The sequence below is a fragment of the Scyliorhinus canicula genome, chromosome 3, assembly GCF_902713615.1.
Source record: "Scyliorhinus canicula chromosome 3, sScyCan1.1, whole genome shotgun sequence".
NCBI lineage: Eukaryota > Metazoa > Chordata > Chondrichthyes > Carcharhiniformes > Scyliorhinidae > Scyliorhinus > Scyliorhinus canicula.
Genome location: NC_052148.1, coordinates 51,255,002 through 51,267,337, shown reverse-complemented (window position 1 = coordinate 51,267,337; position 12,336 = coordinate 51,255,002). Strand labels below are relative to the sequence as shown.

Here is a 12,336-nt window from a genome sequence, read left to right as displayed (position 1 = left end):
TTCCCCTTATTTTGAGGCTATGCCCCTTGGTTCTGCTTTCACCTGCCAGTGGAAAAAACCTGCCCACATCTATCCTATCTATTCCCCTCATAATTTTATATGTTTCTATAAGATCCCCCCTCATCCTTCTAAATTCCAACGAGTACAGTCCCAGTCGACACAACCTCTCCTTGTAATCCAACCCTTTCAACTCTGGGATTAACCTAGTGAATCCCCTCTGCACACCCTCCAGCGCCAGTATGTCCTTTCTCAGGTAAGGAGACCAAAACTGAACACAACACTCCAGGTGTGGCCTCACTAACACCTTACATAATTGCAGCATAACCTCCCTAGTCTTAAACTCCATCCCTCTAGCAATGAAGGACAAAGCTCCATTTGCCTTCTTAATCACCTGTTGCATCTGTAAACCATCTTTTTGCGACTCATGCACTAGCATATCCAGGTCTCTCTGCACAGCGGCATGTTTTAATATTTTATTATTTAAATAATCTCTTTTGCTGTTATTCCTACCAAAATAGATAACCTCACATTTGTCAACATTGTATTCCATCTGCCAGACCCTAGCCCATTCACTTAACCTATCCAAATCCCTCTGAAGACTTCAGGTATCCTCTGCACTTTTTGCTTTATCACTCATCTTAGTGTCGTCTGCAAACCTGGACACATTGCGCTTGGTCCCCAACTCCAAATCATCTATGTACATTGTGAGCAATTGTGGGCCCAACACTGATCCCTGAGGGACACCATGAGCTACTGATTGCCAACCAGAGAAATACCCATTAATCCCCACTCTTTGCTTTCTATTAATTAACTAATCCTCTATCCATGCTGCTACTTTACCCTTAATGCCATGCATCTTTATCTTATGCAGCGATCTTTTGTGTGACACCTTGTCAAAAGCTTTCTGGAAATCCAGATATACCACATCCAGTGACACCCCGTTATCTACCGCACTGGTCATGTCCTCAAAAAACTCCACTAAATTATTTTGGCACGGCCTGCCCTTTATGAACCCATGCTGCGTCTGCCCAATGGGACAATTTCCATCCAGATGCTATTTCTTCCTTGATGATAGATTCCAGCATCTTCCCTACCTCCAAAGTTAAGCTAACTGGCCTATAATTACCTGCTTTCTGCCTACCTCCTTTTTTAAACAGTGGTGTCACGTTTGCTAATTTCCAATCCGCCGGGACCAACCCAGAGTAGTGAATTTTGCTAAATTATCACGAGTGCATTTGCAATTTCCCTAGCCATCTCTTTTAGCACTCTGGGATGCATTCCATCAGTGCCAGGAGACTTGTCTACCTTTAGCCCCATTAGCTTGCCCATCACTACCTCCTTATCTCTCAATCATCTCTCGGTCCTTACCTGTCATAGGCTCATTTCCATCAATCACTGGCATGTTATTTGTGTCTTCCACTGTGAAGACTGACCCAAAAAACCTGTTCAGTTCCTCAGCCATTTCCTCATCTCCCATTATTAAATCTCCCTTCTCATCCTCGAAAGGACCAATATTTACCTTAGCCACTCTTTTTTGTTTTATATAATTGTAGAAACTTTTATTATCTGTTTTTATATTCTGAGCAAGTTTACTTTCATAATCTATCTTACTCTTCTTTATAGCTTTTTTAGTAGCTTTCTGTTTCCCCTCAAGATGTCCCAGTCCTTTAGCCATTTTGTATGTTTTTTCCTTCAATTTGATACTCTCCCATATTTCCTTGGATATCCACAGTTGATTTTCCCTCTTTCTACCGTCCTTCCTTTTTGTTGGTATAAACCTTTGCTGAGCACTGTGAAAAATTGCTTAGAAGGTTCTCCACAATTTCTCAACTGCTTCACCGTAATATATTTGCTCCCAGTCTACCTTAGCTAGCTTTTCTCTCATCCCATTGTAATTTCCTTTGTTTAAGCACAAAACACTAGTGTTTGATTTTACCTTCTCACCCTCCATCTGTATTTTAAATTCCACCATATTATGATCGCTCTTTCTGAGAGGATTCCTAACTATGAGATCATTAATCAATCCTGTCTCATTACACAGGACCAGATCTAGGACTGCTTGTTCCCTCGTAGGTTAAATAATATACTGTTCTAGGAAACTATCGTGGAAACATTCCATAAACTCCTCCTCAAAGCTGCCTTGACCGACCTGGTTAAACCAATCGACATATAGATTAAATTCCCCCATGATAACTGCTGTCCCATTTCTACATGCATCAGTTATTTCTTTGTTTATTGTCTGCCCCACCATAATGTTACTATTTGGTGGCCTATTGACTACTTCTGTCAGTGACTTTTTTGCCTCATTATTCCTGATTTCCACGCAAATGGATTCAACCTTATCCTCCACAGCACCGATGTCATCCCTTACTATTGCCCGGATATCATCCTTAAATAACAGAGCTACACTACCTCCTTTGCCGATCCGCGGGCGGGCCTGTGCGATGGGGGCACTCTTTCCTGGTGTAACAGCCTGCCATGGCCAGCGCGGAGAAGAACCCCCCTGCGCATGCGCTGGGATGACACCAGCACACGTCAACACGGCAGAGGCTCTTCAGCGCCGGTTTGCGCGGCGCCAGGCCCTTCGGCACTGGCTGGCGCGACGCCAACGCCGCTGCCGCCGGCCTAGCCCCACCCTCCGCACCTTCCGGGCGGCCTGACGCTGGAGTGGTTCACGCCACTTCTCGGCCCGCCCCACCGGGTAGGGGAGAATCCTGCCCATGTTTTCACTTTTAGGTAAAGATGCAACAAGATATTGTTCAACTGATCAAGTAAAACTAGTACAACATCCTTGAGGCTTGACTTTTTAAACATGAAATAGCACATCCGTCCAGCCAGATAGAGGCATCAGAGTTATCAGAACAGCCGGCTATCCACAGTTTAGATGGTTTGTAATGACTCACCAGCTTCATAGGTTGTAGCATGTGCTGTCATGCTCCATGTGCTTGCCCTCCGCCCTTTGGTTACCATGATTGAGAACTCATACATGGTGTTGGGTTTGAGACTTGTGACAGTGTGACTCAAGGCTGTTGCATCTACAGACTGGACAACAACAAGGCAGAAAACAATTATCAGTTGCTAACTATAGATTGAAAAAATGGAATACGCGAAACAAAATTCTATTTGGCAACCTTAAAAACAACTGTGGAATGAAGTAAAGATGTGCAAAGGGTTTCCCAGATTTGATTCAGCAAAGCATATTGTTGCTTTAAATATTCATAATAAGGCAAATACTTTCTTTGGCACCAAGCTTGCTTTACATGCTAATGAGTTTGCTGTGAGTTCTTCTCAGGAAGAACACTGTGACAATGCCTTCTAAGATGGATGGTATATCTATATTTTGTTTTTATTTAATGAATTGATTAAAATTGCTTTTAATAATGAAGCTGCCCTACATAATCTGTCTTCTCCCTCTATCTTCAATAAGTTTAGATCAAGAATTATTGTTCCTTCACCTGCTGTAATTGTTTTATTCCATAGCTTTCTTTTTGTCATATAACTTAAAGGTTTTTAAAGCTAACCTTCACTTAATCATTATTTCTCCATCTTCTCTTCAACCCTAGTGATGTATGCACCCTGGAGCTTTGTCTCTTGGGGGTTTATTTAATAACAGTAATTATAGATACAAAGAAGCTGAAACTATTATTAGATGTTCAAAGTATTTAACAATTTTACTGATGCTTGTCAATAAGTAACCTGTTCAACTTTAATATGAAAACGATTGTAGCATTAAAAAGTTAAGTTTTCTTTTCCAAAAGGGAGTATTTATATGATTGTGCTATACTGAATTTTAATTGAAATTCATTTACATTTTGATCCAAAAACTAAACAGAGCAGGATTTACACACCACCTACAAATTTAATGGAAAGCTCCTTCAACGGGCACTTGGTCTTATTAACTTATTCATGAACCTGTTTTAGGCTGTCAACAGGACTCTTGTCCCTATGCCTGACCTTATCAAATTTTCGGTTCAGACATATTTAAGGTTCTCTTCGGCTGACCAGCAGTTTGAGTGGCTGATAGCTTGGGCTATCATAATTGGAATCGACCCTGTGTAAAAGAATCGATTTAACTGGGACCACATGTTTCTTTTGGGAGTGTTCTGAGCCATGAATCTGACCTGGAAAACTCCAGTGGGTCCCAACATTTTCTGCATTCACCATTAAATTGAGAGCATTTCTTCACAATCTACTTGCTTTGACCTGAAGGTACGATGTCCCAATTCTGCATTAAAATATTCACTTGTGTTTGTACTTGGCTGGAATACAGTACCTCAGAGACTCAGAGGGTGTAACTAGAGGCAATTCCAAAGATTACTCTATTTTAATAGATTGAGCTGTGGGAGGCAGGTACAACTACTATCTGTTCCTTGCCTACAGAGGAATGTTTTGTGACTGCACATTGTGGGAGGGCATCTGATATTAACAGGTCCTGTTCCCTTTCCACAGCCATTCACTCTCCCTCTCTAACAACACTGTGGTTGTTCCTACACCGCATGGACGCCAGTAGTTCAACCACCACCTTCTCAAGGTCTGCTAGGGATGGGCGATAAATACTGGAGTATCCACCGATGCCCACATCCCATGAAAGAATTTTTAAAAACTCTGTAAATGCACCAATGGGAAATGAGGACCATTGATGCTAACTGACGTTTTGTGATGAGGTTGAGTCAAAGATCTCAGCCAGAGTCCCACGATTTAAGGTGGAAATATAACTTTAATTGCCTCTTCACCTCTCGTAGTGGGTTATCTCAGCTGAATGGCTGGTTCGTGATGCGGAGTGACGCCAACAGCATGGGTTCAATTCCTGTACCAGCTGAGGTCATTCTCAACCTTGACCCTTTCCTGATGTATGGTGACCCTCAGGGTAAATCACCATCAGTCAACTCTCAAATGGGAGTGCAGCATGTGGTCCTCTGGGACTGTGGCGACATTTAAATTTGGTGCATTTGGTTCGATAACAGGAGTGCACTTATCAACTGAATAATCATGAGTAACTTTCCTCTCTCCTTTCATACAGTTTTTTACTATGGAAATTACTTTTTAATGACTATGCAGTGAATTAAAAAGCGTTAAAAATAATTAAGTTTAACTTCAGTGTAAGCTTCAGTTTATTCTTTAAAATAATTTTTAAATAGAGGAAAGACTTTGTGAGCTGGTAGAGAAGTGTAAAGTAGCATTTACCTTGTACTTGGCACTGGCAGAATAGCTCGTCCTCCATCGAACAGTATAAAAGCGTCCATCTGTTGTTAACTTTTGGTTTTTTGGCACAGAGTTATCTGCCCAGCTGACCCTGACAGAGTCGTGACTGACGGCAACTGCCTGGACACCTACAGGTGGCAACATGGGGGTGGAGGCATCTGGGATTGAGGTAGGAAGATCACCAAACAAATGAAACAAATCAATATCTAAAGGGTCCATGGGGTCTGGGTAATGGCAGCAAACAAATCATGCATCGAATCATGGAGCAGAAAAATAAGGGAAACAGCAGCAATAATTCAAGAAGTGAGAAATGTATAAAATGGTGTGAAATGATATGAGAAAAATTATTTTAAAAATCACGTTAATTCAATCAGGAAAATCAATTAATACAAGGATAAACAAACATTAATAATTACATTGCTTTGTGGGGTAGTCTCATCAAATTAAGCTGAAGTTATTGCTCGTTCTAATTTCTTGGCATCCGTTTTGTTCTCTTTGTGTGCAACGCATAATATCACACTTGGCAGAGTGCTGGGCTGTGAGTTTAAAGCTAAGTTTCTTTCACACTCCAAGTCGGTAAAATTGAAAAACAGGAGGTTCTGACAGAGATGAGAGGTGAGAAAACTCAGCGAGAGAGCCAAGCTGTGAGATGTTTGTTTGCATATTAACAAATGCAATGAACCAGTTGGGCTTTGGATCGCAGTTTTAATTTTTCACCCAGTGAGTCTTTGATTGTGGCCTCAGGGTAACAGGCAGCCAAAGGACTCCTCTTAGGAAGCAGAAGAGGGACAAAGCAAAGAAATGGCGGGGGTGGGAAGGGGGGTACTGGCTGTTCTCGTCGGCGGGATCGTCAAGTCCACTGATGGCAAACACTCGCCACAGGTTTCCCGGCACAGGCGGGGTTGGGGGGTGGGTGGGATTGAGTGGGAAATCCTTTTGGCAGTGATGGAAACGGAAGATCCCGCCATCGGCTAATGATGGACCACCTCCCGCCGCCAAGAAACACGCCACAGGGCTTGGGGGGTGGGGGGGGGGGGGGGGGGCTGCTTGGAAGTTGTACCACTTTCTTTTATTCCTTCAAATGACAATTGAAAAGCATCAGTGCGCAAGGCCTGCCAGCACAGTTTGGGATTGTGTGAGAAACAAAGGAGAATTGGTGAGGGAAGAAAAGAGGACAGCAGAAAGGGAGTTTGGTAAAACGAGTTAAATCATAAGATTATAAGAAATGGGAGCAGGAATAGTCCATTCAGCTGATCAAACCTGCTCCACCGTACAATATGATCATGGCACAAACTCCTCTTTCCTGTCTTTTCCCCACAACCCTCGACTCTCTTGTCAATAAAAAAATTGCCCAATTCATCTTGAATATGTTTTCAGTACATAAGAGAATTCCAAACACTGAAGACCTCAAAACATCACCTTGCTGCCATGTGCAGAACAGTGTTAATTTTAGGTAAATATGAAAATTCCAGAATTTAATTACAGCAAATTGATTTGTGTCCCTATTAGACCATCAATGAGGAATGAACACAGATTTCCTTTTGCTGGACCTTTTCAATATATTTCTGTTGTATAGAATCATACAATCCTTACAGTGCAGAAGGAGGCCATCCAGCTCATCGAGGCTGCACTGATTCTCTGAAAGAGCACTCCACCTAAGGCTACTCTCCCACCCTATCCCTGTAATCCCATAACCACATCTAACCTTTGGACACAAAGGGACAATTTATCATTAGGTGGCCAATCCACCTAACCTGCACATCTTTGGACTGTGGGAGGAAACCGGAGTACCCGGAGGAAACCCACACAGACACGGGAGAATGAGCAAACTCCACACAGTCACCCGAGGTGGGAATTGAACCCGGGCCCCTCGCTCTGTGAGGCAGCTGTCCTAACCAGTTGATTAAAGAAAAGAAGGTTGATTAAAGAAAATGTAAAAGATAGCTAAAAATACTTTAATAATTTTTGCGCACATTCTTTCACCCAGGCTGAAAAACATACTAAAGTGTGTTATGCCCTGATTGCCACTGGAAGCAGAATACGAGTTATGGCTCTTTCAAACAGACATCAAGCCACAAACAATTCTATTGGCACTGTGATTTTCCATGTTTTCTGAAACGTTTAGAGTTGAACCTTAGGCAATTCTTTGAGTTTGACTGATGTGAACTTTAACATTTGAGAAGATTTAATCAAGACCCATAGTTTTTCACCCTGGGTGGTCTATACCACTTTCAATAGAAATAATACCCCTGAAAGCAGGCATCATGTGCAGTGAACGAAAGTGAAGTAGGATCACGCCAGAGTCGTTACCAGGCTTGTCTGCCGTCTCAGTTTTGACAAATGTATATTCTTATCAGTACTCCCAGGATGACAATTCAACTCTCAAAGGGATTGAAGATCAGTTTTTCCTTCCCACACAAAACCTCATTCCTCGTAGAGCAAGACTTGTTAAGGTAAAGCCCTAGAGGCCTCAAGATCAATTTTGCCCTAATTCTACACATGGTGCCTTCGAAAAGGTCTGACATAAAGTCACAGCCGAATAGTGCCTTAATTAACCCAGAAAGTTCTCTTTATCGCCTTTCAGGATTACTTATAGTTTTGTCCATTGTTAAGAAGGTACTGGGGGAACAGTGTAAGCTTATGAAGAATTCATACAATTAAGTTCTACAGTCTTCATTTATACAAGTAGGCGAGAGAAAGAAACCAGGAAATTATAGACCTGCTATTATGGGGAAATTATTGGGTTCTAAACTGAAAGACAAATTACAGAGTGCTTCAAGAAATTTGAACTAATTTGAGATAGCCATCGTGGATTATAAAGGGTTGCTCCAGCCTAATGAACCTAACTGATTTTTCAGTGTGAACAGTATTTGATAGGAGAAAACTATGGAAGTAGTTTACATGGACTTCTATTAGACTTTCAATAAGGTCCCACATAAGATACTGTTATTGAAGCTTGTGGAAATGTAACCAAATTATTAATCTGGTTAGGAGAATGGATAGGCAGTACAGGACAGAGAGGTTAGTGGTCATGAGTATGTCCTTTGGTAGCGTGGTCCCTTTAAGGGATGATCCCTCACGGTCAACATGACCGGCTTGGGGCCTATCACGCGTGAGTATGCAAACCCCGACTAATAGGGAAAAAGCATCCGGCCCTGGGAGCAGGGGCCCAGGCAGTGTGGGCCCAGGATTTGTAGAGTGAAGACCTGTTTCAGAGACCTCTAAGCTGATGTGTTAACCATTCTCTTATTTTTAATAAACCCCTTTTGGTTATCCAAGAAGTCTCCACATTATTGCCTCAAGCCACCGTGAGGGTACATTGGACAGCGATCGCAAGCTATCGAGTCTCAGAACTTGTGGGAGAAGGGGTTACATTGGAAACTTCCAAAAGAAAAAAAAGACAAAGTCATTAAAAAACAGCAAAGTGAACAAAAAACTATGCCAATGATAAGGAAACTCGATCCATTCAACAGGAGGCCGAAGACTGCAACCAATATTTCGAGTGGCTCAGTTATTTCTTTATCGCTAATGAAATCACGGGGGAAGATAAACAGAAGGTTACTTTATCAACAGTTTGTGGGCCCCAGACCTGTAACCTCATAAGGAATTTGACACCCCTGGAGGGATCTGACAGAAAATTGTTTGTCAAATTGGTGATGCTTATGAAGGAGCATTTCAACCCCAATCCCTCCATCATACTACAGCGCTACAATTTTAATTTGACAGTCAGGGACCCAGGAGAGACAATCTTGGGTTTCGTTGCCAGACTCCGCTAAATTTGATTTGATTTGATTTATTATTGTCACATGTATTAGTATACAGTGAAAAGTATTTTTTCTTACATGCTATACAGACAACCCATACTGTGCATAGGGAAGGAAGGAGAGACTACAGAATGTAATGTTATAGTTATAATTAGAGTATAGAGAAAAGATCAACTTAATACAAGATAAATAGCCAAGCATTGTGAATTTGGCACTGTGTTGAGCGACATGCTGCGTGACCGCTTGGCATGTGACATCAATGACATCAATGTGCAAAGGAACTTGCTAGCTGAGACAAAGATTTCCCTGGATGTGCTGATTAAAATAGCCTAAGCAATCAAATGCACTGAGAAGGGGGCATCAGAGCCTCAATGTGTGCAACTTGTACGGCTGCAAGGTACACACCCAGGTCGACAAGCAAAGAAAAAGTTCAACCACAATCCCAGGAGCAGGATTGTAGTCAGAGGTTCGAATGAAAAATGGGCCATCAACCCAGGAATTATAACGAATGCTACAGATGCGGGGAGATCATTCCCAAGAAGCGTGTCACTGCAGAAAATTATTTTATTTTAGGTACATCAGGAAATGCCACATACAGATGCATTGTCACAACAAGCAGAGCGGGCAAGAAAAATAAAAATAAAATAATTAAGAAAATTAAAATTAAAACTAAAAGAAAAATAAACAAGGACTCCACCGAATAAAGTGGAGAAGATCTCCGACAAAGTATCAAAAATTTACAGGCTGAATGTGATGAAAGTAGGCAAAACAGCCCTAGTAGGAATAGTCCTCATGGTCAACGTGCAACCACTAAACATAGAGGTCACCACAGGGGTGTCTGCCAAAGTGGTGAGGAATTAAGTCTTTCAGCCTAGACAGTAGAACCACCAAGTTGGCGACATACACAGGGAAGATCCTGAAGATTTTGGGGTCAACTATAAAGCCAGTGTCATATCAACAACACGATAAACAAACAGCAAAGAACAATACAGCACAGGAACAGGCCTTTCGGCCCTCCAAGCCTGTGCTGATCACGTATCCTACCTAGACCAATTGCTTGTATCCTTCTATACCCCATCTGCTTATGTGCCTATCCAGATAAGTGTGAAAGGTCGCTAACGTATCTGCCTCAACCACCTCACTTGGCATTGCATTCCAAGCACATCTCCACTGTATCTATCCCCCCTCACCTTGAGCTTGTGCCCCCTTGTAATTGTCATTTCCACCCTGAAAAATACTATACTTCTATCAGGTCGTCCCTCAGCCTCCGTCTCTCTAGGGAGAACAATCCCAGGTTATTCAATCTCTCTTCATAGCTAATACCCTCCATACCAGGCAAAATCCTGGTAAACCTTTTCTGTACTGTCTCCAAAACCTCCATGTGCTTCTGGTAGTGCGGTGACCAGAATTGGACACAGTATTCCAAATGTGGCCTACCCAACGTTCTATATAATTGTAACAGAATTTTTGAGCTTTTATACTCGATACCCCATCCTATGAAGGCAAGCCTGCCATATGCTTTTTTTAACCACTATTTCCACCTGTGCTGCCACTTTTAAGGATCTGTGGACCTGCACGCCCAGATCTTTGTGTCTCTATGCTCCCACCTGAATTGGATCTACCAAAATGTATCAGCTCGCATTTGTCCGGGTTAAATACTATCTGCCATTTCTCTGCCCAATTTTGCAGCCTATCTATATCCTGTTGTATTCTCTAGCAATCTTCATCATTATCCGCAGCTCCTGCAATCTTAGTATCATCCGCAAACTTGCTAATCAGACCTGCTACGTTTACTTCCAAGTCATTTATATATATATTAAAAAGAGCAGAGGTCCCAGAACTGATCCCTGTGAATCACCACTAGTTATAGTCCTCCATTCGTAAAAATATTCTTCCACCGCTGACCTCTGTCTTCTATGGCCAAGGCAGTTCTGGATCCATCCAGCTAGTTCACCCCTGATCCCATGTGATCTAATCTTTTGCACCAGCCTGCCATGAGGGACCTTATCAAATGCTCAACTAAAGTCCATGTAGACAACATTCACAGCCCTTCCTTTGTCCATCATTTTTGTCACCACTTCAAAAAATTCAATCAAATTGGTGAGACATGAGCTCCCTCGTACATTTTGTCTGTCGCTAATAAGGCCATTCACTTCCAAATGTGCATAGATCCTATATCTGAGAATCTTTTACAACAATTTCACTGTCACTGACATCAAGCTCACTGGCCTTTAATTACCCGGATTATCCTTGCAACCCTTCTGAAATAACGGTACAACATTGGTATCCTCCAATCCTCTGGAATCTCATATGTGGCCAAAGATTTCTGTCAGAGTCCCAGCAATTTCATCGCTTGCCTTCCTCAGAAATCTGGGATAGATGACACCTGGCCCTGGGGGTTTGTCTGCCTTAATGCTTTTTAACACACCTAACACTTCCTCCCTCATAATAATGACCTGTTTTAAAGTGTTTACACATCCCTCTGAGACACCACCTATCAACATGTCCCGCTCCTTTGTGAATACCGATACAAAATACTCATTGAGGACCTCACCTGCTTCCTCTGGTTGTATACATAATTTCCCTCCTTTGACCTTGAATGGGCCAACCCTTTCTCTAGCTACCCTCTTGTTCTTAAAAACGTATAAAATGCCTTGGGATTCTACTTAATCCTGTCTGCCAAGGACATTTTGTGACCCTTTTTGCCCTCCTAACTGTGTCCAGCACCGCCTTGGTTGGGGGGGGGTTCAGCTGGCCGGGGGGGGGGGGCTTCAGTGGGGGCTGAGGGGACTGGTGGGGGTGATCTGAAGGTGGCGAGGTGGGCACTATTTGGCAGGCTGGGTCCACGCTTGGCCGGCGCCATGTTGTACGGCGCGACCGCTGCAGGTCGTTGCCGTGCGAATGCGCAGCCACGGACCCGGCAATTCTCCGGCCGTTAATGTAGCCCGGCTGCTAGCCCCCCATCAGGCGAGCATCAGTTCAGAGGTAGCGCCGACTTTTTCATCGTAAAACTAGACACTTCCTCCGGACATAGCTTCAAAATCAGAGAATCCAGCCCAATGTTCTCCCAAAATGCTGAAAATGTTGGCCAGGAGCTAGGGAGACCTGCCATTGATAATGATATTGAGCACCTAGTGCGCCGATGACTATTGTCAAGCACAACACACCTTGCTGCCCACAGCCCTCCTGCATCCATGGGAATGCCTGGTCCTCTGTGGACGAGGTTACACGTTGATTTTGCAGGCCCTTTCCTGGGAAGAATGTTCCTGAAGCTAGTGGATCCCCACTCTAAGTGATTGGATGCTCAGGAGATGGGTCGACAACCTCAGAAGCCACCATTAACTCTCTGCATTGCATTTTCACTCTCCAT

At 42.9% G+C, this 12,336-nt stretch overlaps 1 protein-coding gene across 1 annotated transcript in view; it reads right to left on the bottom strand.

Annotated features, from left to right (window-relative positions):
- Window positions 1-12,336, bottom strand: part of dcc (DCC netrin 1 receptor) — a 1,518,136-nt gene that overhangs the window by 148,303 nt on the left and 1,357,497 nt on the right. The window contains exons 19-20 of the mRNA XM_038792949.1: window positions 5,185-5,426; window positions 2,904-3,042 (exon numbers count right to left, since the gene is read on the bottom strand). Of these exons, the coding sequence (XP_038648877.1) occupies window positions 2,904-3,042; window positions 5,185-5,426 (381 nt within the window). The remainder of the gene's footprint in view (window positions 1-2,903; window positions 3,043-5,184; window positions 5,427-12,336) is intronic.